Consider the following 24,479-nt stretch of genomic DNA (forward strand, 5'->3'; position numbering starts at 1 on the left):
TCTAGAATACCACTCCCAGCCATATACGGGAGGTCACAGGGGTTGATTTACTAAAACTGGAGAGTGCCAAATCTTGTGTAGATGTGCAATCAGCTTCTAAGTTCAACTTATACAATTAAGCTTTGACAAAAAAAAAACTTGAAGCGGATTGGTTTCTATGCAGAGCTGCACCAGATTTTGCACACTCCAGTTTTAGTAAATCCCCCTGTTACAGACTGTCTGGCACCCAGCCTGGGTGCCTCTGTCCAGATACAGCTTCCTCCACTTTGAAACCCAGGAACCAAATTTTATAGCTGAATATTGCACCCAAGAACTAGACAATACTAGCTTAGGTACAAACTGGAATAACTCCACAGAGTACTTGATAGATTATTGAGATTGAGCTGATTGATGACTTCCATGGTGATATTGTACTAAAAGAAATATTACCTTACCAGTCCATACACAATCTGGGGAAATTAATGGAGAGTCACATTTAGTCATGCAACAAACAGGCTCGATTTTAACTACATATAAGCATTTAATGCTAAAAATATGAATAGTAAAATTCTTAAATTGTTCACATACATATAAACATTATTTTGGTGTCTAATGCTGTTATTGTATCTTGGTAAATGTTCTGTGGATGTGCTCCTAGAATGGAACGGTCCAGTGTATAAAAGAGCGTTGTCCAGAGCTTACCTGTCTGAAAAGGTTCACCCCACCTGGACAGTGCTGTGCAGTCTGCCAGCAAGGTAAGAGCTTTGCCACCTAATTATAATTCTAATAGCAGCTGGTGTTCTGAGCCGTGGTGTTGCCAGCATTATATGTGAAAGTTGAGAATTACCTCTTCTGTTTGCAGGCTGCGAATATGAGGGGCTGACATACAAAAATGGGGATCACTTTCTTTCACAGAGTAATCCTTGTGTGAACTGCTCATGCTTGGTAAGTGAATCTCTTGATTTCCTGTAGTGTTCAAAAATTTGATTATTTAAGACTTATGGAATATTTTCGATAAATGGTATAGTGAATGATAGACAATTAGTATATTCCCATTGCAAACTATACTTGACTAAACCTTGTTGATTAGGGTGCAGCAACAACTATAGATTGTTATTACATTGAACAAGTATAAAATATGTCATTGGCACACCTCACCTGATTAAGGTGACCTGCAAGGCCATGAAATATTGTATATATTTTGTAATCTATTGATAAGCCTCAATATACGTTGGACTTTCAGAAGGGTCCAAAAACTCAACTTTGGGCTTCTGTTTTCTGACTCCATGGACACCAACCCAATTTGCTACATAAAACCCAAATTTATGAAGCAAAGAAACCCAGTATGAGAATTGTATCAAAGGTGGGAACAACACCATTTATAATGAAGGTATACTGGACAGCCACTGAAATATTTAGTGAATATTGAAAATGAACAGACACACCAAGAGCAGTTTTGATAAAAAGCATAAAACAAAACTTTACTGGACGTCAAAATACATAAAGCTTCTTACACATAAAAGTTACCATAAACATTAACAAGACCCATACAAAGTCACCATTAACATACACTCCTATTAGCAATATCCCAAAGAAAGGTCAAATATCACTTATCTCTGGAAACAGCTTGCACTCGATATCTGGAACAGGACAGTGAAGAGGTTTTTTGCTTCATGCTTTCCTTCCGCAGCTCCAAAAACGAACCTCTCAAAACTGACCTCTCTTTCCCCCGTGCTAGAGACTCTATTTATAGTCCTGTAGACCAGAGACCACCCACAGGATGTAAATATTCCTGCTGACCGCTCACAGGTTGTTTTGTGAGTGATGTCAGCAAGACTTCCCCCCAAAACCACATGGTCAATTGGATTTGTGGCATCCATCTTTACACACGACGTCAAAGCTCACCAAACCACCTGTGGATGAGAGATATTATTATACATGTATGGAAACATTTGTCATGAATCAGTTAAAAATATCCACAACTGATAAAATAATACTGAAGATATATGAGGAACAACGTATTTGGTGATTTTGTAGAAAAGATCTGATCACAGCCCTCCTTATAGAGAGAAAAACTCACATAGTTACAATGGGACCTTGAAAACATTTGTGGTTGCTGCCTGGATCACCTCCTTTGTTGTGGGCTTCCAACTTGATCACATCTGTGGCCCTTTTTGCTGTGCCAGTGGCTGTGTAGTATATATTGTTACTATAGCAAATTAACTCAAGAGCATAAAATGCACACTAATTTGATTGGGCAGATATAAATGTTTGAATAGTTCCTTTTGTTAACTTTGTATATCATTCTACAGTATTTAAAATGTTCCTTTCAATAACTTTACAGGTCTACAGGAATAAATTATTGACAAATTAAAATATATACAGCAACAGTATAATTAAAAAAAACAAAACAAGTAATTTAACCATTTAATCACAGTCCATGTCAAATGATTTTGCCTTGGCTGAGATGATGTCATCTGTCCAAGACAGCCATTCTCAAATTTGTTTCCCCAAAAAACCCTTGAAAACAGTTTTAGGTCTAGAGGAACCCCTGCTAAAACTAGTTTATCAGGTATCATTAGGACAAATCCCCCTTACTTATGTAATCAGTGGGAGGAATGTACCCTTACAGTGGTGGTCAATGAGAAGAAAGTCCCCCTTTCTTTGGTGTCCAGTAAGAAAAATGCCTACCTTACAATGGTAGTCAGAATGCCATCCTTCAGACAGCTAAAATGCCTCTTTCAAGTGGCACTGGCCCTGAAACTATGTAGGTATCATAAAATGACAGATGAATCAACCATAACTCATGGAACCCTTAGCAATCTCTGGGGGAGCCCTAGGGCTCCATGGAACCCTGGTTGATAATGGCTGATCCAGGAAGCATGTGCTGATCCTGCATAATGCCTATACAAAGATGGTGCTGTTTTCTAGAGAGGAATTGTAAGAGAGAGTGTTGTGATCTCTATTAAGCTCACCACGCACCTTACAATTTGATTGTGCTATTTTCCTTAGATCTACTATCAACTGTAGTGTAATGCTAGGTACACACTATCAGTTTTTTTTTTTCATTCAACCCAGTGGGCTGAATGAAAAAAACTGAGGAGCTCGCTGTACTAACTATCGGATGTTAGTAGAGTAATCTGCCCCGCTTAACTATTGTGTCCTGACAAAAGGAGACTTTTCCCCCAACAGAACACACCGACATTCGGCCTGTGTGTACAGCAGCCTGTCCGACAGAAGGCCACCTAACCTCCAGCTTGGCATAGGGGCATGCCTGAAAAACATCTGCTGATCGGAATCTAGGCTGGTCGGATGCCAATCCGCAGATGTTTTTCGGTCCTGCCCCAGAAGTTTGACCTGCTTCTGTCGGACAGGCTGCCATACACATGGGTCGAATACTGGCCAATACCGGCTGATATTTGGCCCGTGTGTACCAGGTTTAAGAGCCTATCTGAATTCAAATAATTTGGATAGTTAAGAAAGGTCCTCATACTACATAGTTTTGGGAAATCTAAAGTTGATTGCACAGAGATTCTATGATCAGAGTGTAATGTGTATGGTGACCCTAGCAGTCAATGAAGGTATGTAAATAGTACACTTACACATTACTTAGCTGCACACATAAAAAATATATCTTGCTCTTAGTCTGCTTTAATCCAGCTGTAACTACCTCCCTATTATGACTCGACTGTCTTTGTTTTTTATGCTGTGACAGTAATATACGGTTTCTGTTGCAGAACAATTTGGTGCGTTGTTTCCCTGTTCAGTGTCCTGTAGTTTCCTGTAGGAAGCCAGTATCCACTCCTGGTCAGTGCTGTCCCTCATGCCCAGGTAAAAATATCTTCCTAACAGTAAGTCAGAAGATGGTCTATGCTGCTCTGATAAATCACATCTGTCAGGGGCCTTTCTGTAAACAAGTCTCACAACTTAATGCTATGGCCTCATTTACAAGGGAGTACACCCATGCGTAGGACTGTCTTCACCCATGCGAGATGCACAGGTATTTCATGCAGACAACCTATGGCACGCAGCCGGCTGCATGGACTTGCACAGATCTCCAGGTTCATCTCAGAGTGTACATCCGTGTGGGTCGCATGCATGGATCAGAACAGGCAGTCAATAATTTGAACAGGCTGCTTGTGTGCGGCCGCATGTACATGCCGCGTAGGTGAAGACAATCCTTAGCACGGGTGTGCAGATCAGTATGTTCATGTGAATGAAATCCTAATGCTACAGTATGCTGATAGTGTCAGTTTTGAGGAAATGGGATCATATTAAAGCCTCCATAAGGTGGTTAGAAAAGTACTGTTTGGCACTGTATTTTAGGATAAAAAGCAAAAAGAAATTAGCAACATTTTCAGTGCCAAAAGTCCATCACCCCTGAGAAAGAGGGATAAGAAGAAGGGGTCAATAGATCACTGTGTCTATCCCTCTTACCACAGGTTGGCACAGTGACAGACATCAGTGAGACCTATGGCCAATGAAGAATGTTGTCACGATTGCTGTGATATCACCTACATGCTCTTTCCTTTATTCCCTCTAGTGTGTGATCTCAATGGGTATCCCTTGTTACCCGGTCAGAATATTACCACCTTAGATGGCTGCCAACATTGCGTCTGCCTGGTGAGTAATGTGAATGAAAGATCATTTTAAGGAGTCTTCCCATGAGCGTACAATGCACAAACACAAAACATATTTAATAAACTTATAGACCACGGTTCAAATAAGAAACAGGAAATGTAGTATAAACTGTTTATAGTGTTCTGTTTATAGCTGGAACATAATTTTATTTTAGGGGGGACATTTTACATTTTCAAAGTATGGTGTTTTTATATGTGTGTGGCTTGTTACTCTATATGTGTGTGTGAGTGCGTGTCTTTTCATGCTGCACTGTTTGCTATTTGTACATTATTGCATTTATATCAATCCTGAACTGTCTGGCTATACATAAACATTTTACAAATTGTGGTTTTGCAAGTTTTAACACTTTGTTTCTTAAACTATGTGCCTTTGTAATTTGCTTTATTCCTTACTGAGGCTAGCTTGGCTCTGACTTCTTTGGTAGATAAAGGCAGATTATAACACTCAGCCGCACTAATGGTACAAAGTGAAGCCAATTAAACAGGCAGGGTGAGCTGTCACTCATAATCACAGCCTAACCTCTACAGGGGATTCCACATACTGGGAGGCATCCATGCAATACTGATCAGTTCCATTTTCTTGCTACTACTTTTCTTTTTTCTTTTATTTCAAATTGTTTTGTTTTTACTTACTTTGTCGCCGTAGGTCGCCTGCCATACAGAAGCTATGGACCCGTTCTAATAGGAGCGACACAAGTCGCTCCGACTTAGAAAAAGGGTCCGGAGCTTCTTTGGGGCGACCCGGAGCAACCTGCATAGACTTCAATGTTATGAAGTCCGTGCCGGCCGCTCTGAGGTCGCAGGGTGAGCAGCGCGCCGCGACCTATGAGGTTGCCCGGCAAAGTCAGGTCGCTGCTATGTGAACGGGGCCTCAGTATAATGCTATGGAAAGTTTGCAAGCAATACACACTTGACACTTTGTTTTAGTTTTTGTGATGTTATATAGGAAAAGCCCTGGTGGCCCTGGTGTTAGTGTAACATGCATATAAGACTTTGGTGAAAAAAGCTTGAGAACTAACATTAACGCTGAACTCTTGATTTCTGGGGGTAAGTCCAATGCCACCTCATGTACTTATCTCTTTAATTTACAGTTTACATTTTTATTGAGCGCCGGGAGCATAGCTATTGCTATACTTTCATTGATCCAATGTTGGACCTTCTGGTCTCAGCACCAGCAGCTGCAGAATTGCATGTAGCCACTCTGCCTGCCCTCCCCCCCACCCCCTCCAGCCCAATCACAGAGCACTCTGTATTATGTGAGCCCATTCACAAAATAAAAAGCCTTCTGTGAATGAACAGCGGAGATAAGGGGCAGGCAGAGATGCTATGTGTAAGAAGATAGCGTCTCTCCTGTCAGAGCCCTGGGAATATAGCAATATATATGCTCCTGGTGCTCAGGAAAACAGTTGTAATTAATTGGAGAGAAATAGGTGCCTCAAGCCAGATACATTTGGGACTTTATGGGCTAGTACAACAAGGTTGTGTGATTATATACAATTTATTGAAAAAGGTTTGACAACATAAATAAAATAGTCAACATAATAGATGTGTGGGTTATAGACCCATAAGTGATAGTGACTCAAGGAAGAAAATTGGTGACATGGTGATATGGTGACAGTGGTATATCTCTCTATCCGTCCACGCTTCTGATTTCAGCGTGGAATTTGTAGGGAGAAATATCCTGGGTTTTCCTACACGTTTCGGCATATTGCCTTTGTCAAGGAAGTTTTGTCCACCATATCTGTAGGCATAGTAGGTAAATAATTAGTAAATATTATGCTTCCCGTGGATAATTTCCATTGGTCGCATAATAAGGTACATACTTGTTAAAAGGGGGGCCTGCTCTTGAAACCTTGCTTCTGATCCTTTAATTTCACACAGGAATTGAAAGTGGGCACTGCTGCTGTGGTATATAATATGTGGTAATAATAAGTATTTTGGGCATGATTTATGTTGTACATATGCGTGTAACCTTGAGGTACTTACTGTCTGTATAGTATTTATAGCCGCCAGTAGGGAGACAATCCAGATCTTTGTCCAATTTATTCTAATGGTAGCAAGAACATGAGTTAGGACTTGTGGGGGTCTAGGGACCCTGGTACATATAAAAAGTATAGTGAGTAAGACTGGCTGTCTTTGGAGTGAGTGTCCTCAATGGTTACTTACTTAAAGTGCTTGCTGTAGGTGTAGTACTAGAGCAACCCACTAGGGGGTCTTCCAGGTCTTGTCCCATTTGTTCTAGTAGTGAACAAAAGAAGGGAGGCTAAATTGTGACTTATTGTACAAAAAAACATCAATGCATGTAATAGCATTGTGGTTAAACTCACTGTTGTAGTTGGAAGGTATCCGCAATTGGTGGTCCAGAGCCGCAGCTGGAGGGAAGTGGCGCCCTATTGAAATTCCCAGCCTTTTATACCCCCCGTGCATGATGTGCGCATTGACGGAACACGCCACTACACTTATGGGTCTATAACCCACACATCTATTATGTTGACTATTTTATTTATGTTGTCAAACCTTTTTCAATAAATTGTATATAATCACACAACCTTGTTGTACTAGCCCATAAAGTCCCAAATTTACCTGCCTTGAGGCACCTATTTCTCTCCAAATATTTCCCTGGGATGACGGCTAAACCTACTTAAAGGTTTTTGGGAATCGCACGCTTGACAACAGTTGTAATTAAAAGAGAGGTGGAATGCACATCATTGGATTTACTCATAGTATTCCAACACATTTTATAAAGTGTCCAAATTCCTGGAGTTCAGGTTTAAATAGCTTTACTACTGTAGATGCTTCCGTGGTATGTCAAGATGGTGTCAAAGCTGGAGCAGACTGAATCTTGAGCAGATGGCAACCAATGAGCTTTTGTTTTAGCTTGTTCAGCTTTGTTCTCTCCCTTCTCCGTGCTCTTACAAGCTTGGCTGTTGGCTCCCACTGCTGTCAGTCAAATCAATTGAGGATGGAGGGCAGGGCGGGGCAGAGTAACTACAGATGCATATAGCTCAGCTTGGGAGCGAGCCAGCAGGTGTGCCCCCATAGGGAAGCAGCTTCCTATGGTGGCTCACAGAGAAGAGGAGGTGCTGAGAGTACTGGCAGGTGACCACGGAAGAGGAGGTTCAGATCTGTGCACTAACTGGGTAAGTATAACATGTTTGTAATTTTAAGGAAAAGAAAAAAAGACTTTACAACCTCTTTCAACTAAAAGTTAATTTCCTCCATAAATACAAAAATGTATTTTACCTTAAAATTCAACCTAATTTACTCCTATTGTGTACGTGTGCATCTGTGCCACTGTTTTATTAGACTGTAAAGCCATACAGGTGAGTAACTTTATGAGTTCAGTAAGGCACTGTAGAATAACTTGGTGCTGCAAGGTTGTCTCATTTTGTGTTTTCTCAAAATTTTTAGGATGGTGAAGTGAAGTGTACTGATGCTGTACGGTGTCAGCAGACCTGTACCCATGGTGTCAGGCGGGGTTCATGCTGCCCAGATTGTTCAGCTTGTGATTTAGAAGGTGATATTATACCTAATGGAGTCACTTTCCAGGGTAATGGGAACCCATGTGATAGCTGCATATGCCAGGTAAAATATCTACACATCATCTGAGTCTTAGCCCCGATGCACCCTGGGCATTTAGTTGAATGGGCCTATGATGTTTAGCTGCAGGTGGAGGGCACAGGTACGCCATCCAGCCCCACTGCCAGCAGCCTGTCAAACTCTATGAAATTCAAAAACCTGCTGTGGCTGGACGGTGCACATAGCAGTACTTCTGTTTAGGGCAGCATGCACCCAGGGACTAATGCCCGTAACGCAGTCCTCTTGCATTCTAGGCAGTCATCCTTGGGATGCAGCCTTTGACTGGCTGTTGGCAGCAGGGCTGGGTGGAGTACCTGTGCCCTCCACCTGAAGCTAAATGCCATGGCCCCGTATATCAAAGCTAAACGCCCAGTGTGCATAGGACCTTAGCAAATGTTCTACAGTTTTTTTTTGTTAACAGTGTTTATTAACATTATCAGTATCTGAAATATTTTTACTGTTCTTTATTGAAATGTCTTTTTATTGATAATATTGTAAACAAAAGGGAAAAAATGAAAGCACCATGCATTGTAACAGAGCAAAAAAGCATTCCTTCCGTTTCTATGAGCAATGTTAGTCTCTAGACTCCTTTCTAATCTAGGCTCCTTTCTACAGAATGGTAATATACAGTGTGTACGAGTCACCTGTCCAAAGCTAACTTGTGTTCTGCAAGAAGAGATATCTGGAGAATGTTGCAAAAGGTGTCAAGGTAATGGATTTTTATTGTGCATGATACTTGTGTAAACTCAAAATCAAACTTTAAATATGTTGTATTGTACAATAAGACTGTTTTTAAAGCCTCTCAAATATCTTCACACACAAGGCTGCATTGATGGCACAATCACCCGCAGACATGAGGAGGATTGGCGACCCCAGGGAGATCCATGTCATAATTGCCGTTGTATGGTACAGTATAGTTTTTTGTCTTCCATTAGCTATTAGACAGGTACCTGCATATTACTACTTTAATTATATTTTTATTAACCTGTTCAGTGGTTGAATTTCTCTCTGCACTAAATCCAGTTCTCTAAATTCATTTCTTGACACTGTCCTTTTGTACCCAAGAAGTGCAGTCACATCAGCTGACCCTTTTAGCAGTTCTAAATGGTTTTCCTCCAATGTGATTTTATATTTGTTGTACACACAGGAGGGCAAAATTCAATGTAGGAAGCGTCATTGTGCGTCTCTGTGTAGAAACCCTGCTCCTCCTCGACCAGGAACTTGCTGCCCTACATGTGATGGTAAGATTGTGAAGAAATCCTCATGTTTTTTTTTTTGCTGGGACTTCCAACACATTATCTATGGCAGTGAGGTCACTGAGGGGTCCACCACTCAACATAATGTGGTAACTTGGTATAAGTAGCCATTAGGATGTACAAAGCGCAGTTAAAAATAGTAACAATCTCTTAAAAGAAACCTTGACCAAGGAAGTATGGCTGCTGCCATTATTGCACTTCCTACTAAAAATACTAGTTCTCTGGCTGTCATACTGATGCAGTGGGGTTGATTTACTAAAGGCAAAGAGACTGTGTGAACATTGTAAGTGCAGTTGCACTCTATGACGGTACTAACTGTCACTATGAGGGAAAGACAGATAATTAATGGTTTGGATTGCTTTAAGTGGGAAAGTAATATTTGTCAACCATACCTTCATATAGAAATATGAAGATTTAATACCACCTTGCACAGTATATTCCATGTGCTTGTCTGTGAGAGAGACACACAGACTGTCATTGGCAGACTTCCCTATTGTTTGTGTTTTGGGAGGGAATGTGGATTGTGCCTGTCTCATTGTTAAATGTTAATGACCTCACATTGTTCTGTCTGCCTTAAGAAAAGCTTATTATGGGATGTATATGTGTATGTGGATTGGCTGCTAAGGGGGAGGGGGGATTGTCCCACAGTGTATATCTTTGTGTACACTGTATGGGAGTGTAAAACTCTGTTTTCATTGGATTGGGAATGTCAGGGCCTGTTTTCAACAAGGTTCACCTGGGCGGTAACCTTGTGGGGGAAAACTGTATAAAAGTATGTTTCTTGTTTAATAAAGTTGAGTTATACTTCACCCTCAATCTAGAGTCCTGCCTCTCATTGGGGGAATATGCTACAAGGGATTTTTATGTCCTTCATACTCCCTTGGATAATCACTAAGCTCTTGTAAGAGCTTGTGTAAGCGCTTATTCCTGTTCCTGCTGCACTCTCTGGGCAAAGAGAGGTTCACCCATGGGAACCTGGAGCCTTGTCGTAGGTCCAGGGTGGGTAGGAGACGGTGAGACCCTGACCAAGCTGCTGTGGTTTGTGGGGTCTGAAATGGTTACGGTGTCTGGTGGAGTGCTTGGAGCCCTCAGGAAGCACTAGGAGCATCTGTCAACGGAGGTACCAGGTTGGGGTGACAGTTGATCCGTTACACACTCATTTTACCCAGAGTTTAATGAATGAGGTGAAGCTCTGCTGATCTCCATCATTTAAAAACTGATTTTTTTATTTACTTGGGTTATCTTTGTACAATATTAAAATGTGTTTGATGATCCAAATCATTTAAGTGTGACAAATATGCAAAAAAAAAAAATCAGAAAGGAGGCAAATATGTTTTCACAGCATTATACCTTCTCTGTGCAATAGTTTTTCACAGAGCATCCCTGATCCTCTTCTTGGGTCACTTGCGCTCCTGGCTCCTTCCTCTTAACCATTGTCCCCAATAGCAAGCCACGCTCTTTCCTCATTGGCTCACTGGCTGTGATTGACAGCAGTGGGAGCCAATGGCACCCGCTGCTGTATTTCACCCAATAATGAGATAGAGACTCGGGACAGCTGAGGCTCCCGTGTACATTACTAGATCAAGAGGGAGCTCAGGTGAGTATTAGGGGGGCACTGTGGGGGAAGCAGCACACAGAAGGTGTGTGCCTTTATTCACAGAATGCATGAAGGTAGAAAAACCTTTAGCCTTTACAACCACTTTAAACTCCTCCTCTCAGCACCTCTGTTGCTCAGAAAGCAGGCTCTGTGAAATGTATGACAAAGCAGTACTGAGTACTGACAGGTCATAGTGAATATGTGTCACAGAATTCAAGGAAGTAAATGTGTGGGGATCTTGACAAAGTTCACAAATTGCAAGATTGTTCAGATTAATAGGAGTAGGCTAGAAACAATTGAAATACAATGTGGAAATGAGGTCATGATTTTACATTGTGACCATAGATACACTTTATTAAATGCGGTGAAAATACACTTTGCAAAGAATGCCCAATCACATGCAAGGAAAATGGAAAAGCAATAGTTTGCTTGCCCGTGATTGGATATTGGAAGTCAGCAAAGCTTTGCCTCATGCATTAAGCTAATAGAAAATTTCCTTGCAAAGCGAACTGCGTATTTTCCCTAATAAATCAACCCCAGTTTGTATATTTAGCAATAAGGTTTTCACCATCATTACAGGGGTGGCAGTGCCACAATAATGGCAACTTTAAATGTGCATTCAAAAAATAATGATTTATCAAATATTTGAGCAACAAAGGAACTGTTTCCCATAACAACTAATCGGAATCCTTTTTTTTTTCATTTCTGGAAACTAAAAGATAAAAGCTAACTACAACAAATAGATTTAGTCTTTAATTTTCAGAAATTTCAAAAAAGACGACAGACGTATTTTTCTTGGATTCAAATTTTCAGAGACTGAAAAAAAAAAACCTAGCTGCTAACTCTTGGCAAAATTTTCATTTTTGCTTCGGTGTATTGCTTCAATCCCCATAAATCAGCTCAGTTTTGCACTGTTGATGGTCTGTAATGTGAGTGGAAAATTTTATATCTTTCAATAGCATTTACACAGGAAATCCTGTCACTTGTGTCATTTTTCTTTATTGATGTTGCTTTGCTGTTTCTCTTTTCTCAGGATGTTCATTTAATGGGCGCACATATCAGAATGGACAATCAGTGAGAAGCTCTGACCCTTGTACACGCTGCTTATGTGAGGTGAATTTTATACTTTATTTCTAATTACCGGTAAATTAGATATTTTTCATGTAGTGGTCCTATATTTTTTGGTCCTATATTTTTTTTCTGTAAGAACTTTTTCTAAAAGAACATTTTACTAAATGCTCCTAACGCTGACCATATACTACATAATCTGAGTGTTCAATCTCCTTTTGATCTGCCATCAACTATTCGGTGCAAGGGTCTGCCTGATTTTAAACTAGCTGATTGTTTGATAGGTCCTCATATTACATAATTTTGGATGGGTAACTGCAGTTGTAAGTCATCAGATACAAATACTGTAGGTGCTGCCTTTAATATTAGGGCACTTACCTGTCCAGGCATTCAGCAGTGTCCTCTACCGTGCCAATTTGATCAATCGGGTGCTGGTATTGCCACCTTGCCTTGCAGCTTCACAGCTGGTTTCTTACTGAACATGCATGAAGCGTACTACGCTTTATGAATGGGCCGCAGCCTTTTAGGAACTGTGCAGTGTCCCAGAAAGCTGTGGGGGAAGGAGGGGGGGGGGATTCCGGCTCAGTTCACCCCATTACCTGTCAAAACCAGGTCCCCACTCCCCCCCCCCCCCCCAAAACAAGTGAAGCCTCCCCCTTTGTGTGAAGCTCCGCTTTAAAGCCCCCATTGCTCTCCCAAGTGGATTGTAAATTAATTTACAGACCTTATATGCAGAAAAAAGTTACTTCCCAATGCCTGCCCTAGCCAGCGTTGGTCAGCATTTGAGTCTTGTGATTCCCTGTACTGCTAATAATCCATATTCAAGTCCTGAACATGAGCTAAACCTGGCCAAATAGAATTCTGATATGACTGGGCACATGTGACAAGGCAAGAATGGCCAGCAGTTATAATCTGTTAACAGATCCAGTGCTTGCACATGGACTGGAATGCATGCTTCCAGCAGTATAGGGATCGGTTCCAAAGTGGAAGTTCTAAATGTCACTTAGTTCTAGTCTGACCAGGATGAAGGTTATATTGACTGCATCTGAGAAATGACACTTCTGATCAGGAATTATTTGTTTAAACTATTGCAGTAAAGGAAAATTCTCTTCCATCTGCCATTTTTGTATAGCTTATTCATTGGATTTGGAGGGAGTGGGGACACATTGGACTTCTTCAGCTGCCATTGTGTTCTTATTTGGCTTCTAATGTGTCCCTGAGCCTTCAAGTAAAAATGGGCTCCCTCCAGGAATACATTTGCTCCTATTAATGGTCCAACTTGGAGTCTCTCAAATATTAGAACTAGGACCGCACTTTACAAAGGAGCCTTGGCGTTGGTACTGTGGCTTCCACATATAACTGCAAAATGTGTGCAACCAAAACCTCTGTTTTTAACACAAATTTTTAAACAGGGCAAATTTGTTTTGTTTCAGGCTGGCTGGTAAGCGTGCTGGGAAATCTTTTTTTTGTTTGTTTGTGCTGTTTCATGCCCTTCTATGTGCACCTTACTTTGACAGTTAGTTATAGGTTCAAGTGGTTGCCATTTTTGTATAACTTGATGAGAAATGATTGGTTTAAACCATTAGAGTAAACAAAAGTAATATTTCCTTTTAAAAGAAAGCCCCATACAGTGCCACATCTTAGTATCTCTATGCTCTCGCAAATCTCCCTAGCAGTCTCTTAAAATAACCCTAAACCTCCAGATATTGGGTGACCTGCACATTATCTTCTCTGCCTCTCTCAGTGCCTGAGCATTTTCATGTGGGGCAGCCTAGTCAGATGCATATATCGTCTTTCAGGAATATAATTGTTTGCTTAGGATCTTTAGAGGGCCCCTGGAGTGCACAGAAGCAATTATGGAAAAATAGGACACTGTTCCTCTGACTGTAAAAGAACTTTTTCAAACTGCTGAAGGGTTTACTTAAATTACAAATGTATTTAATTTCTAAATTTAAGTGATTTTGTCTATCTCCTGTGTTATAGAATGGAAATGTCCAGTGTAGCCCTATACCATGTAGCCAAACACCATGCAGAAACCCTGTGCGGAACCCAGGAGAATGCTGTGCAAGGTAGGCTGTTCTAGTTTATTGTAAGTTTGTTTTCCACAACTATATTGAGTATTTTCTTCAGCTACACTCAGCCTACTGTGACCAACAAGCCTATAGTGAACTTACACTATATTACCAAAAGTATTGGGATGCCTGGCTTTACACGCACATGAACTTTAATGGCAACCCAGTCTTAGTCTGTAGGGTTCAGTATTGAGTTGGCCCACCCTTTGCATCTATAACAGCTTTAACTCTTCTGGGAAGGCTGTCCACAAGATTTAGGAGTGTACCTATGGGAATGTATGACCATTCCTCCAGAAGCGCATTTGTGAGGTCAGGCATTGATGTTGGACCAGAAGGCCTGGCTCGCAGTCTGCGCTCTAATTGATCCCAAAGGTGTTCTGTCCGGTTGAGGTCAAGACTCTGTGCAGGCCAAGTTCCTCCAACCCAAACTCACTCATCCATGTCTTTATGGACCTTGCTGTGTGCACTGGTCCAAACCATTTGGTGTAGGGGGGATTATGGTGTGGGCTGGTTTTTCAGACGTTGGGCTTGGCCCCTTGGTTCCAGTGAAGGGAACACTTAAGGCGTTAGCGTGCCAAGACATTTTTGACAGTTTCATGGTCCTAACTTTGTGGGAACAGTTTAGGGATGGCCCCTCCTGTTCCAATATGACTGCACACCAATGCACAAAGCAAGGTCCATAAAGACATGGATGAGCGAGTTTAGGGTGGAGGAACTTGACTGACCTGCATAGTCAAGTTTGATGACCTTTGGGATGAATTGAAGCGGAGACTGCGAGCCAGGCCTTGTCATCCACATCAGTGCTTGATCTCACAAATGCACTTCTGGAAGAATGGTCAAACGTTCCCATAGATAAATTCCTAAACCTTGTGGACTGCGTTCCCAGAAGAGTTGAAGCTGTTATAGCTACAAAGGGTTGGCCAACTCAATACTGAACCCTACGGACTAAGACCGGGATACCATTAAAGTTCATGTGCGTGCAAAGGGAGGTGTCCTAATACTTTTGGTACTTTGGTAGTGTATATTTTGCAAGTTTTGACTCATTGTTGAGCCTCTTTTCAAGTGCATATTAGTTGTAAGTGTTTATCAGTCACATACTTCATATCATGCAGGACTGTAGGTCATATTCCTACTTATTTTTACATTTACATTACAAGCAGACATCAGAAGCCTTTTATTAGATTCTTTGGTACAGAAGTACCTTGCAGCTCTGTATTTAAAATCGACTAGCTCATGACACAATGGGGTTGATTTACTAAAACTAGACTGTGCAAAATCGGGTCCAGCTCTGCATAGAAACCAATCAGCTTCCAAGTTTTTTGGCAAAGCTTAATTGAAAGAGCTGAAGTTAGAAGCCGATTGGCTACCATGCACAGCTGCACCAGATTTTGCACTCTGTACTGGTTTATCAAAGTGAATCTTTAATGGTCTTTAATGGCCTTTTTATAGGTTTATGAACAAACCGTAATCATTTGGATTGTGCAGTGTTTTTTCCATGCTTATGGGTTCTCTAAAGGCCAAGATGTTATTGAAACCTCTATGGTTGTGCCAAATTCATTGTATGCCTCCTGTCTTTAACTAAATATTCTACCTTTTTCCTGTTGTCTGTAATTGTGCCAGCTTTCTCAGTAACTCTTTTCTTGTTAGATGTGAGGGATGCGAGTTTGATTCCAAGTCATATGCTGAAGGTGATGTGTTCACTGCTGCTCATGACCCCTGTCTCAGCTGTACATGTTCAGTGAGTAGATAACATCATTAGCATGGGTGATCCTTAAATAAACTAATGGTTCTAAGCACACGTCCATTGCTTTTTCTTGTTTAGGCAGGGGAAGTTTCATGTGATCACTTGGATAGACGATGTCCTCCTACAAAATGTAGCCACCCAGGCAAAGTGAAAGGACAGTGCTGCCCAAGCTGTGAAGGTAAAACATTTTCAGAGAAAAAGGAAAATGTATTATTATTATTATTATTAGCTAATCATCTGTTAGCTAAGAAAAATCCAAAGAAAGCTGTGCAATGTAGAAATAGCATCTACTTGAAATATTTTTTTTTTTCAATCAATAGATTTTTATTAGTTTTATCAAAATAACAATAACAACAAAGTTACATCAACTGGATGTAGATAACAGGGGAAATAACAGGATAGTGGAGCTTCATTTCAATGGTTGTCAGTAAAGCGTTACAACAGTAGATAATGATAGCAAACTTATATGCAAGAGAAAAACATATACTTAATGGTGGGATTGTAGTTCAGACTTCGAGATGGGAAGAGAAGGGAAGAGGTAGCCCCTACCAACCCAGCTCAGAGCCCTAGGGGAACAATGTCACGAGCCAGGCAGCGAAGCCACTCCACCCCCCCCCCATATGGGTAGTAGCACATAAAACTTAGTCATTTATTTATTAATTACTGTGGTCTATAAGGCCATGCCAGCCAGGCTTTATTAAACTTGTGATAAGATAGAGTATTTAGGGAAAGAGCTTTTTCCAGTTTATAATTTTCATTAACTAAACGTATTGTTACGGAGATATTTGGTGTTTCTATGGTTCTCCATTTACGCAATATTAAGGTTCTGGCAGCTTGGAGGAGGTGAAGGACCATTTGTCGAAAATTGAGCGGGTAGTGTTCTATATTGAGATTCAAAAGGGCTAATCCTGGTCTAGGGGGGGATAGTATACCCATGGTGGACGCTATACATTTGAATATGGCATTCCAAAAACTTGTTAGAGAGGGACATTCCCATAGGATATGTTGAAGTGTGCCAATTTTTCTGCACTCTCTCCAACAAAGTGGTGAGAGAGTTGGGTTCATTTTAGATAGCCTATATGGAGTGAAGTACCACCTGTATCTACTTGAAATATTAGTAGATGCAAAATCAAAATAATGAAATTATAGCAATAGGGTTGCTTAAGAAACATTTTTTACTGTTTTGGGTTTGTTGTGTAGCTTGTTCATAATTTTCTTTATGCAGTGTGTGATTTTGAGCGCATCATATATACCGATGGACAGATATTCCAGCCTTCTGGACATGGACCATGTCTTCGGTGTAGCTGTACGGTAAGGATTGAGTGCTTGTTATCTGCTTGCATAAAACCTTTATATCATTCAGTAACATACCAGGGCTTATATATAAAAAACTGGTTGGCTACTTTAGACAACACCTCAAATTTTTTTTTATAATAATATTTACAAAAAAAAACAGTAATATCTGCTAGTGACTTCCTGTTCAGACTCCTGTACCACTACGATTATCAAAGAGAACGTGTACTAAAATGATAGCTCCAATGTAATTTATCAACCACCTCTACACATAGTATACAGTTGTGAATTACAAAATGGATTACATTTAAAGTGACACTAAACTTTGGTTTAAAAAAAGAAAAATATTCAAGTATCTGTTCATACCTCAAAAAAGTACCTTCTAATGCTCCCAGCCTTCTCCAAATTCTTTTTTTGCTGCTGTCATTCAACTTCCTGTTAGAGGGTGGCCACATTTATTCTCCATAGTCCCAATATATGTAGCCATCCTCTCTTGCTCCCTCTAGGAGTTGACTATGAACTATGGAATGCATAGCGTCCATAGAGCAGTGCACGTGACCACAACTAACATTAACAGCTTGTTTCAAACAAAGGTTTGGGTGATTCGGGAGCTCACAGGGGATATAACAAGAAGGCAGAAAAGCACAGAAAGCAGTGGTTTCCTAAAAAATTGATTACGGGGCTATGTAGGCTAAGTCAACTCCAGTCCTCAGGGCACACTAACAGGTCAGGTTTGCAAGAAAACTGAAATACATCACAGGTGATATCATTTGCAGCTCAGTTATTGCAGTATTCTAATCTGCATCTCCCCAAGGTAATACTTAAAATCTGGCCTGTTAGTGTTCCCTGAGGACCAGAGTTGAGAAACACTGGGCTAAGTAGTAGATGTGTATGGGTTATTTTTTTGTGAGAATAAGGTGTCACTTTAACCGGTTGCCGACCGCCGCACGACTATATACTGCGGCGGTCAGCCCCGGCCAGGCAGAGTGACGTATCGGTACGTCACTCGCCTGTCACTGACTTGCGAGCCTATCGCGGGCGGGCGCGCGCCCGCCGAGGCGCGCGCCCGCCGCGGCTCGTTCACAGGCAAGTCAGTGCGTGTGACCGGCGGACTCGATGTCCGCCGGCCACACTACGATCGCTCCTGTGAAGGGAGAAAGACAGAGCAGCTTGTGTAAACAAGCTGCCTGTCAGTTCTCCCTGTGTAAAAGTGAAGATCTGACCGTTCTACTATGTAGAACGGTTGATCTTTGCTTTTACACCAATAGCCATGTCCCTACACAGTAGAAAGCACGCCCCTAGGACACACTTAACCCCTCCCTGTCCAATAAAGTTAACCCCTTCCCTGCCAGTGTCATTTTTGCAGTAACAGTGCATATGTATAGCACTGATTACTGCAGTAATGTCACTGGTACCCCCAAAAGTGTCAAAAATGTCAGTCAAGGGTCCGATCTGTCCGCCGCAATGTCGCAGTACCGAAAAAAAAATCGCAGATCGCCGCCATTATGCGTTAAAAAAAAAAACACCAAAAATGACAAAAATCTTTCTCTTTGTTAGTAAACGTGATAACTTTTGCGCAAACCAATCAAAATACGCTTTTTGCGATTTTTTTTACCAAACATAGGTAGCATAAAACAAATTGGCCGAAAAAAAATTTTGATTTTTACTTTTTTTTTTGGGGAATTTCATATAAAAAAATGTGAAAAATATTGTTATTTTTGCAAAATTTACGCTCTTTTTTTGTTTATAGCGCGTGATCAAAAAATCGCACAGGTGATCAAATACCACCAAAAGAAAGCTCTGTTTGTGGGAAAAAAAGGACGTCAAATTCGTTTAGGTACAGCGTCGCACGACCGCGCAATTGTCCGTTAAAGTCACGCAGTAAAAAATCGCAAAAAAACCCCTGGTCCTTTAGCAGCCAAATCCTCCGGGGCTTAAGTGGTTAAGCTGGCCCTTCACCAATCAAATTTTGGTGTGTTCGGCCGGGATTTGCCATCATCACTCAACAGAAGTCAATTGTTTCATCAACTTTTGTGTAAGGGTCATGCTGAAAAACATTTCTTGATCAGTATTTTCTGACAGCAGTACGACCTGCCGTCCGAATGCAGTATCCCAGCAAAGGGTAGGGATGGGGGGGATTGTTTCCTCCATCCAAAACCAACAACAACGAACTAATAATAAACAACTTTTGGCCAGCTAATCCATCATATGTGAGCTGCTATATAAGTGGACCACAAGATTCTATTTACAACTGCCACATATTACTGAAGTTTGAAGAACAAGTAATTATTTATGTAAATATACAAACCCGATTCCAAAAAGGTTGGGACACTGTACAAATTGTGAATAAAAACAGAATGCAATGATGTGGAAGTTTCAAATGTCAATATTTTATTCAGAATACAACATAGATGACATATCAAATGTTTAAACTGAGAAAATGTATCATTTTAAGAGAAAAATAAATAGATTTTAAATTTTATGGCATCAACGCATCTCAAAAAAGTTGGGACAAGGCCATGTTTACCACTGTGTGGCATCCCCTCTTCTTTTTATAACAGTCTGCAAACGTCTGGGGACTGAGGAGACAAGTTGCTCAAGTTTAGGAATAGGAATGTTGTCCCATTCTTGTCTATTACATGTTTTTAGTTGCTCAACTGTCTTAGGTCTTCTTAGTTGCATCTTCCTCTTTATGATGCGCCAAATTTTTCTATGGGTGAAAGATCTGGAGTGCAGGCTGGCCATTTCAGTACCCGGATCCTTCTTCTACGCAGCCATGATGTTGTAATTGATGCAGTATGTGGTCTGGCATTGCAAGGTCTTCCCTGCAAGAGACAACATCTGGATGGGAGCATATGTTGTTCTAGAACTTTGATATACCTTTCAGCATTGATGGTGCCTTTGCAGATGTTTAAGCTGCCCATGCCACACGCACTCATGCAACCCCATCAGAGATGCAGGCTTCTGAATTGAGCGCTGATAACAACTTGGGTTGTCCTTGTCCTCTTTAGTCCGGATGACACGGTGTCCCAGTTTTCCAAAAAGAACTTCAAATTTTGATTCGTCTGACCACAGAACAGTTTTCCACTTTGCCACAGTCCATTTTAAATGAGCCCTGGCCCAGAGAAAATGTCTGCGCTTCTGGATCATGTTTAGATTTGGCTTCTTTTTTTGGCCTATAGAGTTTTAGCTGGCAACGGCGAATGGCACGATGGATTGTGTTCACCGACAATGTTTTCTGGAAGTATTCCTGAGCCCATGTTGTGATTTCCATTACGGTAGCATTCCTGTAGGTGATGCAGTGCTGTCTAAGGGCCCGAAGATCACGGGCATCCAGTATGGTTTTTCGGCCTTGACCCTTACGCACAGAGATTGTTCCAGATTCCCTGAATCTTTGGATGATATTATGCAATGTAGATGATGATAACTTCAAACTCTTTGCAATTTTTCTCTGAGAAACTCCTTTCTGATATTGCTCCACTATTTTTCGCCGCAGCATTAGGGGAATTGGTGATCCTCTGCCCATCTTGACTTCTGAGGGACACTGCCACTCTGAGAGGTTCTTTTTATACCCAATCATGTTGCCAGTTGACCTAAAAGGTTGCAAATTGGTCCTCCAGCTGTTCCTTATATGTACATTTAACTTTTCCGGCCTATTATTGTTACCTGTCCCAACTTTTTTGGAATGTGTAGCTCTCATGAAATCCAAAATGAGCCAATATTTGGCATGACATTTCAAAATGTCTCACTTTCAACATTTGATATGTTATCTATATGATATTGTGAATAAAATATAAGTTTATGAGATTTGTAAATTCGTCCATTCCTTTTTTACTCAAAATTTGTAAAGTGTCCCAACTTTTTTGGAATTGGGTTTGTATATATATATATATATATATATATATATCTGTAATCAAATTATATTTGTGCTGGATCATATTTAGCTCTGGATCATATAGCTTTGTATAGATAAAGACATGAATAAGCTTCTTTTTGAACTTGAGAAGGAATGCACTTTACCTTTGATGATCACATGTGCAGAAAAGCTCTGAAATCCGTGTTTCCTGGTACCAGGATCAGACAAAACATGAAGTCATCTACATAGGCTTAGCTTCTTAACATTTTGACCTAAAGAAGAAAATAAAATGGTAGAAAATAGCTATAGATTGATAGAATTTTGCACCTGAATAATACGCCAAAGGGTATGCTTAAAGATAGTGGTCAGTTTATTGAGTTTCCTTACTCAACCAGGAGATTATGCATGAAAGGGTTTTGAATCGCCCATCATTTGATAACTAAGTCCTAGATATTAATAGGCGAAAGGCAAGGAATACCTGATAGTGATACACGTGTCATATATGTCCAAAAGAGGCTTCTAAACTTTAAAAAATATATATACAGCTGCAAGAAAAAGTATGTGAACCCTTTGGAATGATATGGATTTCTGCACAAATTGCTTATAAAATGTGATCTGATCATAATCATCTAAGTCACAACAATAGACAATCACAGTCTGCTTAAACTAATAACACACAAAGAATGAAATGTTGCCATGTTTTTATTGAATACGCCATGTAAACATTCACAGTGCAGATGGAAAAAGTATGTGAACCCTTGGATTTAATAACTGGTTGAAGCTCCTTCCTTCAACCAAATGTTTCCTGTAGTTGCAGATCAGACATGCACAACGGTCAGGAGTAATTCTTGACCATTCCTCTTTACAGAACTGTTTTAGTTCAGCAATATTCTTGGGATGTCTGGTGTGAATCGCTTTCTTGAGGTCATGGCACAGCATCTCATCTCAATTGGGTTGAGGTCAGGACTCTGACTGGGCCACTTCAGAAGCATATTTTCTTCTGTTTAAGCCATTCTGTTGTTGATTTACTTCTATGCTTTGGGTCATTGTCTTGTTGCAGCACCCATCTTCTGTTGAGCTTCAGCTGGTAGACAGATGGCCTTAAGTTCTCCTGCAAAATGTCTTGATAAACTTGGGAATTAATTTTTCCTTCGATGATAGCAATCCGTCCAGGCCCTGACGCAGCAAAGCAGCCCCAAACCATGATGCCCCCACCACCATAATTCACAGATGGGATGAGGTTTTGATGTTGGTGTGCTGTGCCTCTTTTTCGCCACACATAGTGTTGTGTGTTTCTTCCAAACAACTCAACTCTTGTTTCATCTGTCCACAGAATATTTTGCCAGTACTGCTGTGGAACATCTAGGTGCTTTTGTGCAAACTGTAAAAGGGGAACAATGTTTTGTTTGGACAGCAGTGGCTTCCTCTGTGGTATCCTCCCATGAAATCCATTCTTGTTTAGTGTTTTACGTATTGTAGATTCGCTAACAGGGATGTTAGCATTTGCCAGTGACTTTTGTAAGTCTTTAGCTGACACTCTAGTATTCTTCTTTACCTCATTGAGCAGTCTGCGCTGTGCTCTTGCAAACATCTTTACAGGATGGCCACTACTAGGGAGAGTAGCAGCAGTGCTGAACTTTCTGCATTTATAGACAATTTGTCTTACCCTGGACTGATGAACAGCAAGGCTTTTGGAGATACTTTTATAACCCTTTCCAGCTTTATGCAAGTCAACAATTCTTAATCGTAGGTCTTCTCAGAGCTCTTTTGTGCGAGGCATCATTCACATGAGGCAATGCTTCTTGTGAAAAGCAAACCCAGAACTGGTGTGTGTTTTTTATAGGGCAGGGCAGCTGTAACCAACACCTCCAATCTCATCTCATTGATTGGACTCCAGTTGGCTGACATCTCACTCCAATTAGCTCTGGGGGATGTCATTAGTCTAGGGGTTCACATACTTTTTCCACCTGCACTGTGAATGTTTACATAGTGTGTTCAATAAAAACATGGCAACATTTCATTATTTGTGTGTTATTAGTTTAAGCAGACTGTGATTGTCTATTGTTGTGACTTAGATAATGATCAGATCACATTTTATGACCAATTTGTGCGGAAATCCATAATCATTCCAAAGGGTTCACATACTTTTTCTTGCATCTGTATATATATTTTATATATAAAAAATATATCTAATATGTAGCTATATGTTTCAATGCAAATATATATAAACAAATATGGTACCAGTGAGGGTGTAAAGCCCTGGTGCCCAACCTGCGGCCCAAGGCTGCATGCGTCCCTTTGGTATATTATGTTTTGCCCTTTGGATCTCAGCAGTCTGTAGGGGGAACATTGATTAGAATAATAGCATTGATCCCTACTAGCCTCATGTAATGCATTCTCAATTTCATATTGTCTTCTGTAGCATATCCCCAGCTAAAAATGTAGCATATCTACACTCTCTGACTCTCATTTCCTCTGTTAGGTCGGCAGTTTCTGACATCCCTCTTAAGCATTACATTAAAATCCATTGAACAATATGTGCGACTCTTTGGTCATGTTAGGGGCCGCATTTGAGGCCCCCTTTAGCTCAAAGAATGACAACCACTGGTTTAAAGCAGGAATATATGAAAATTGTTGGGATTCTTTTGAGACAGTTTACATAACTGAAATAATTCTTTGTGTTGTAGAAAGGCAATGTCCGCTGTGTTGAGGAAAGCTGCCCACCTCAGGCCTGCCCAAACCCAGTGAGAGAACCCAATAAATGTTGTCCTGTCTGTAAAGGTGAGACATATGGGAGAGGGGCTCGGATTCTTTCCGAGACTCTGTAATAACTCTTACTAAAGTCTGTTATAGCATGCCGTGCAGGCTTCATCTGTGTTGAATTAATGTCTCCCTATTCTTCATGTTTTTACTGTGGGACTGAAATATAAGTCCTCTTCCTTTTATCTGTTTCACTTCACTTCTCTTTTGTTATACCTGTTCTCATTTCAGTATTTCTTTTTAGTATGTGTGCAGGACGGTGTTGAATTCTTGGAGGGGGTAGAGTGGGAGCCTGAAGGAGATCCATGCAGCACCTGTGCTTGTCTGAATGGTGATACAGTATGTGGAGTCAGTCAATGCCCCCCTCTGTCTTGTCTTCATCCTACCCACAATGAAGGTAAGAAGATGCTATGAAAAAGTCTTTGGCCGAAACGCGTTAACACATATGGACTCTTTTATTGTTGTTGTGCTTCAATAAAGTTTACTAAGGAAGAAGCATCAAGTGGCCAGATTTTTGTTTGTCTTTAATGAAGAACAGTTACGCCATAGTCTGCATTTTGCATTGTAAATCTTTGCATGTACCTGCATGTATAAAGTGTAAGAAGCTATCAAATATTATACCAATAAACCCTACA

The 24,479-nt window shown here is 40.7% G+C and overlaps 1 protein-coding gene across 2 annotated transcripts in view; it reads left to right on the plus strand.

The window, feature by feature from the left end:
- The window catches only part of KCP (kielin cysteine rich BMP regulator), a 176,798-nt gene that overhangs the window by 79,544 nt on the left and 72,775 nt on the right, over nucleotides 1–24,479 (plus strand). For both annotated transcript variants that reach the window (XM_082252857.1, XM_082252858.1), the window contains 15 exons: nucleotides 638–734; nucleotides 842–924; nucleotides 3,717–3,810; nucleotides 4,523–4,602; nucleotides 8,031–8,204; nucleotides 8,814–8,907; nucleotides 9,022–9,104; nucleotides 9,346–9,439; nucleotides 12,085–12,164; nucleotides 14,103–14,188; nucleotides 15,839–15,929; nucleotides 16,014–16,113; nucleotides 17,161–17,246; nucleotides 23,772–23,865; nucleotides 24,089–24,241. In XM_082252857.1, the coding sequence (XP_082108983.1) occupies nucleotides 638–734; nucleotides 842–924; nucleotides 3,717–3,810; nucleotides 4,523–4,602; nucleotides 8,031–8,204; nucleotides 8,814–8,907; nucleotides 9,022–9,104; nucleotides 9,346–9,439; nucleotides 12,085–12,164; nucleotides 14,103–14,188; nucleotides 15,839–15,929; nucleotides 16,014–16,113; nucleotides 17,161–17,246; nucleotides 23,772–23,865; nucleotides 24,089–24,241 (1,489 nt within the window). The remainder of the gene's footprint in view (nucleotides 1–637; nucleotides 735–841; nucleotides 925–3,716; nucleotides 3,811–4,522; nucleotides 4,603–8,030; nucleotides 8,205–8,813; nucleotides 8,908–9,021; nucleotides 9,105–9,345; nucleotides 9,440–12,084; nucleotides 12,165–14,102; nucleotides 14,189–15,838; nucleotides 15,930–16,013; nucleotides 16,114–17,160; nucleotides 17,247–23,771; nucleotides 23,866–24,088; nucleotides 24,242–24,479) is intronic.

This window comes from Pelophylax lessonae (assembly GCF_965119305.1).
Source record: "Pelophylax lessonae genome assembly, chromosome: 4".
Lineage (NCBI taxonomy): Eukaryota > Metazoa > Chordata > Amphibia > Anura > Ranidae > Pelophylax > Pelophylax lessonae.